The sequence below is a fragment of the Amborella trichopoda genome, chromosome 1 (assembly GCF_054954075.1).
Source record: "Amborella trichopoda isolate Santa Cruz 75 chromosome 1, AtrichopodaSantaCruz75HAP2 v2.0, whole genome shotgun sequence".
Lineage (NCBI taxonomy): Eukaryota > Viridiplantae > Streptophyta > Magnoliopsida > Amborellales > Amborellaceae > Amborella > Amborella trichopoda.
Window position 1 is genome coordinate 3,757,675 of NC_142336.1, and position 6,440 is coordinate 3,764,114.

Consider the following 6,440-nt stretch of genomic DNA (forward strand, 5'->3'; position numbering starts at 1 on the left):
TTGTCAGTAAAGAAACTATCATCTTCCGTGGACGTAGGCACGTTGTCGAACCACGTATATCTTTGCATTGTGATTGGTTATTTTTTTTTATGTTTGTTTCTTCTTTCTTGTTTTCATGGATTGTTTTTTGTTTCTACAGACGTGCCCACAACTGTTAGAATATGATAGGAAAACATGAAAAAATCTTTTATATAAGTTCTTATTTTCGTTTAATCGAAACTTTCATTTTTTAATGACTTAGGCGATTTTTTTTATTTTCTATTTCTTTATTTATAATTTTTTGGCTAAATTTTAAGATACTTTATTTTTTATGTTCTTTATTTTTACATTTTTTCCTATGATATTAACACATCTTAATTTTTCATGGATGTGTATGTTGTGTTTTAATGGAAATATGAAATATTATTTTTTTAAAAAAAAAATATTATAATGTAAACTCGAAGTGGCTAATTGCTGCTAGCATTGTGCAATTATAAAAGTAGATTTCCACTAATTTTTATTGCAGCTTACATTGACATATTAATTTTATATAGTTAATTTTATTCTAATATTTATTGTTTTTCATAATTAATTATAACTATGCGATATGTGAAATTTTATAGCTTGGGTGTGTCACGAAGTTTGAGATTTTTTTGTTTTTTTGAAGTTTGAGATTGGTCGATGGAATAAATGTAGCAATTCAATTTCACATCTAATGGTCAAGATTAATTGTGACCACCTTGTACCAATGGTAAATAGTGTCATTTTATATTTTTCCTATTTTGCCAATAAAATTGATTATCGTGTATTTTCAATGTAAAAATGATTTTACTAGGTCTCTTTTTATTTTTTATTTTTTATTTTTTATTTTTATTTTTTTTGGGTTACCAAGGTTGGAATGATGCCTAATTTTTTGCCATAACATGAAATACTCCTATTTACATATTATTCCACCCCATATGGGATTTATCAGTAGGACCAAATATTTTGGATACGTAACAACATTAAGCGATGAGTCTCAAAAACCTAAAAATATAAACCAAAAAATCGTACATATTTTATATGGGCCTAAAAAATAACGTTCTAACATTAGACAAGGACCATCTAGCTTTGCGATGGTTAGATCTCAGTATTACGAAACTCAAAAGTTCAATTTTATTTAGTGTTGAAAATAGTTTGGCTTTTATTTAATTTTGAAAATACTTTGGCTTGTCTAAAGTATTTAACATTGACGGTCAGGAAGTACCAAAAAGATCGTACTTTCGATATCTTTGGTCGATAATTCAGGAAAATGGAGAGATCAATGAAGATGTCATACACATAATTAGAGTTGGGTGGGAGAAGTGTATATATGCAACTAGAATTTTATGTGATTGCTGCATACTAATGAAGTTGAAAGATAAGTTCTATAGGACAACAATGAGATTAGATTTGCTCTATGGGGTAGAATGTTGGGTGGACAAAAAACAATATGCTCATAGAATGAGTGTAGCAGAAATGAATTTAGACGTGGTACCAATAGGCAATAAAATAAGAGAGAGTAGACTTAAGTGGGTTGGCCATGTGTGGCGCCAACCTTTTTTTAGTTTCAAATCCTATTATCGGTATTGGAAATTGATTTTAGATCCATAATGGAGTTTTCCATTATCGAAAGTGCTTTCCGGATGAAGATATGAGGTGTGGATTTATTTTAACCAAGCCTTGCTATGCAAATGGTAGTGGCGTAACATTCACTTGAAAGATAATCTTTTGTACCAAGTTTTATATGCCAAATATGGACTGGATAGATTAGAACTGTGGCTTCGGGGTGGAAGGGGTAAGAATATTTCTCCTTTGTGGAGAACTATTTTAAGTTATAGGCCTATAATTTCTAGTTATTTTCGATAGAATGTTGGTTGTGGTGAACAAGTCTCCTTCGGGCATCATAAGTGGTTGGGGGACTTTCCTTTGAAATCAGTTTTCCCATATCTGTTTAAACTTGTGACTAGGCCCAATATGAAGATCAGTGAGGCAGCAGAGAGGAGGGGTTAGAGTGTCTCATGGGATATTTTTGTTGCCTATAACCGTCTGAATAATGTGACATTAGCACAATGGTGCTAACTCATGGAGTTGTTGGATAAAGTGTATCTATCTCAAAATGCTGATGATGAGATGATCTGGGAGATTGAGAGTGATGGTATTTTCTCTGTCAAATTGTGTTACAATCTTTTCTTTCATGATCGATGGAGATTCTCTTATGCATACATTGCTCAAATTTGGAAATGGTTGATTCCCCGCAAGGTTCAAATTTTTATTTGGTTGGCTATGTAGGATAAAATTCTGACCATTGACGATTTGATCAAAAGGGGGAAAATTCTTCCTAATGTTTGTTTGTTTTGCAAGGAGGATGGTGTGTTGAGGATTGATGTCTTATATTCTGAAGAAATAAATTTGTCAAAGTAGAGTCAAAGGACGATTTCAAAGGGCCGTTAAAAGCCCAGAAGAGTGTCTGACGCATGAAGACTTGGTTGACTCGGCCCTTGCGGCGGTTCGGGAGCGGCAACCCCTGAGAAAAAATTTCAGCTATATTCGTACATGGATTCGATATATATCTGTATATTGGGTATTTCGGTAATTTATACTATCTATCTAGGACTCAACATATATTGTTGCGATGAGGGGTTTTTAGGGTTAAGGGAAAAACACAGATTACTTTGTAATCAGATAGAACAAAGAGGCATGAGGAAGAGAGATATTGTAACTCTATTATCCATTTCCAGTAAAAAAACTCTCATCTCCCGTGGATATAGGCACATTACCGAACCACGTATATCCTTGCATTTTTGTTGGTTGTCTCTTTCTTTTGTGTTTTATTTCTTCTTTTTGTTTTCGTTGATTGCTTTTCGTTTCTACATGGTGAATCTGGTGCGCATCTCTTTATCCATTGCCCTTTCATGGCAAGAATTTGGTTTCAGCTTTTTGAGATGGTTGGGGTTCAGATGGTACTCCCCTATTTGGTTGGAGGGATTGTGTCGTCTATGACATTGCCTTTTTTGCCTAAGACAGGACATGTAGTCTGGAAGATTGCACTAGGAGTGATTCTTTGGGAGGGGTTTGGAAAAAAACAAATAGAAGAAACTTTAAAGGGATTGCTTGTCCATTTGATAGACTTATCCACATCATCAAATGTTCCATTCGGTTGTGGTTGTTAGTGAATAGAGATGGGTGCGGTATTTCCAAGGTAGATGTGATGGCTAATTTACGTAATTTATTCTATCTTGATTCATGTTGGTCTAGAGCAAGATGCATCTGTACGGCATCGTGTCTAGGCAGCAGGAAGCTTAACTTCGATGGTAGTTCTTCTGGAAACCCTAGATTAACGGGAATTGGAGGTATTATGCGAGATTGTTTTGGTAATGTTCTCTTTTCCTCTGTTAGTCCAATAGGCTCTGCTACAGCAAATTTTGCATAACTGAATGCTTTGCTTTGTGGATTGAAGATTTTCATTAGGAAGAATGTGGAAGGTATCTGCATGATTGAAGGTGACTCTTTGAATATTATCAGATGGTGCAAGAAGGAACAAATAGTCCCCTGAGAACTTCGGCCCCTATTGTTGCAGGTGATGGATTTGGTAGAAGATATCTCGATCTCCTTTTCTCATATTTTTCGGAAAGCTAATAGTGTCGGTGACTTCCTTGATAAAGGAGTATTTTGTTTCCTCTCTTCTTAATAAAAACACAAATACATACAGGGGCACCATATAAAACCTCAAAATACAACACAGAGTACACATCTATCAATCTAAACCGTCCATCCAGTACAATCAACACACTACTTTTCATGTTACTATACGTTATATTGTCTTTGTCTTTCTCTTTCTAAGAGATATGGGCAAGCCCCCCTTCATACGAAGGGTAAGAGATAGTGTATAGAGAGGCTCTTTCTCTCTCTTGTGTATTGTAACCTCGTATCTCTCTACAATACACGCTGCTATGCTCTTCATCTGAACATATGCCATCTCTTTGCCCAGGCAGAGCCTCGGCCCGGCATGGAAGACCGGATATTTGAAATTATTTTCCGGCGTAAAAACCCCGTTCCGGAGCCATCTCTCTGGCCGAAACTTCGTGAAATCTCGGCCCCAGATCACCTCCATTCGGCCCATGGCATACGCACTGTACGCTACATACCAACCCTTTTCGACGAAATTTCCATCGGGTAAAACATCGTCTTTCAAACACTCCTTCGAGTCCAATGGAACCGGTGGATATAGCCGCATCGACTCGGTGACCGAGGCATGCAGGTAGTGCATGTCCTTGAGTTCTTCGTAACCAAAATTTTGGCCGCAGCCGTACTTTTCACGAATGTTTTGGATCTCGGCTCGGATGTTCTGTTCGGCTTCGGGGTACCACGTCAGCAGCCAGAAGAACCACGTCAGCGCTGATGACGTGGTGTCGCGACCCGCCAAGATGAAGCTTACGACCACGTCGCGGAGGATCCCGTCGGACGATCCAACCCGTTGATCGGCCATGAAGCGCGAGAGCAGATCCTGGCCGTCTGATTTCAGCATCGGCTCGTCGGAGGATCTAGACCGTTGGTTGTCCGCAGAGCACAGTAGCGGATCGTGGCCGTTCACTTCTTCGGTTTGCTCGTCAGGGAGTCCTAACCGTTGATCTTCTGCAGAGCGCAAGTGCCGATCATGACCGTTCTTTTCTTTCCTTGGCTCATCGCAAGAGGCGAGTCGTTGATTAGCGGCCGAGCACAAGAGCCGATCCTGGCCGTTCATTTCTTTTATGTGCTCTCCAAGCCTTTGATCGGCGGACGACGACGACATGAGATCCTGCCCGTTGGATTCCATCCCCGCTCGGCGGGCCCGGATAATCCCGTTGGCAAAGCCATGGACGACACGTATGCAATCGCTGATCTTCTTCTCAGATGCCACGTGGAAGAATTTCAGAACTTTCCAGAACTGCGGTACAGCACTGAGGAATCTCGCCGCGCAAAGAACCGTTGCCTCCTCGAACGCGGCTAAGAAGGCGTTTTTCGGCAACGTTAGCACTTCTTTTTCACGAGAAACGTCTTCAAACTCGTCGAAATCCACCAAAATTTCCCCAGAAACTTCAGATAAATGGCCAGAATTTTCAGACGTATCAATTGAAGTACCATAACTTTCTCCGGAAAACCCAGATTTTTCGACGGAATTCACTGAACTTTGGCCTGTAGTTTTTCCCGTGATTGTCGAGTTCTTGCCGAAAACCGAAGACTCCTGGCTGGAATTTTCCAAATTTTGGCCGGAACTCATTGGAAAACACTCCAAACATGCTGGATCTTCGCCAAAAGCCACTTTGCAGACATTATCGAATGCAAATCTCTCCAAAACGTCCTGCAAATCGATCAATTTATGATTCGAACTCGCGAATTCGAGCAGAGGGATCAACCTCTGGTTAATCTCGCTCTGCACCATGCTAAGCACAAAGCTCCTAAGCGACTTCGTGCTAAACTCAAAGCTCGCCATCTTCCGTTGGATCTTCCACGTGTCGCCATCGGAGTTAAAGATGCCATCACCGATAAAATCATGCAGCAGAGAGATGAACTTTGGACCTTTGGGGTAATTCTCGAAATTGTTTTTCAACATGTACTCTACATTTAGAGGATTAGCGGTCACGATTCCTCGGACACCACCTAGTCGCCGGAGCGTGACCGTCTGCGTGGGGCTCCTGGAGAGCATCTCAGTCATCCATTCCAGGAACCTGTGGCGATTAAGCACGAACTCGATGAGGTTGCCGAGAATGGGATAAGCTTTGGGCCCTGAGTATGATGCTTTGGGGTTGGGGCCAGGGGTATTATGGTAAAAGTGGCGAAGCAAGAGCAGGGAGGAGAGGAGGAAGAGGGAGTATAAGACGAAGAGAAGGGCCATTCTGATAGCCGGGAAATTGTTTTTCGGTGATTGAAATGCCGGGAAAGGACTTTTTCGATGTGTTAATGGCCGGAAAATTTCTCCGGTACCATAAATCTCCTGGTTGAGTCTAATTCTTTACGACTGGTGTGAGTGAGAATCAGCACCCTATTTAAATCCAAAGAAGAAATATAAATATTTTACTGGTAATTGAAAATGCCAGTAATTGAAAATGCCAAAAAAAGTACTTTTCTTGTACTGATAATACCATCGTACCCATTCAAAGAAGAAATATTAACAATTTGACTTACATAAAATATATAACCTCAAATAATCATACACATGCGTTATGTTTGTTATTATTTATGGGATGTGGTTTTTATAGAGGCGAGGTTCTAAACAATCAAAATAAAACACACTTTCAAATAGTGTCGAGAAAGATTGTTTCAATACTGGAAATCTTTATGATAGCCTTAAAATCTATTTACATATCTAATTAGAAGATTTTAAACTCCAAAAATAGTTAAAATCAAAGCGATATATAAACATATGATAATCTTGAAAATGGACAGCCTGGATAATGAGTTGC

The 6,440-nt window shown here is 39.2% G+C and overlaps 1 protein-coding gene across 1 annotated transcript; it reads right to left on the reverse strand.

The window, feature by feature from the left end:
- Nucleotides 1-3,653: 3,653 nt before the first annotated feature.
- LOC18427116 (cytochrome P450 CYP94D108) lies at nucleotides 3,654-6,203 on the reverse strand. The gene has a single exon (XM_011622421.3). It carries the CDS (start codon nucleotides 5,870-5,872, stop codon nucleotides 3,812-3,814), a length of 2,061 nt encoding a protein of 686 aa, XP_011620723.1. The 5' UTR covers nucleotides 5,873-6,203; the 3' UTR covers nucleotides 3,654-3,811.
- Between the last annotated feature and the right edge of the window lie 237 nt (nucleotides 6,204-6,440).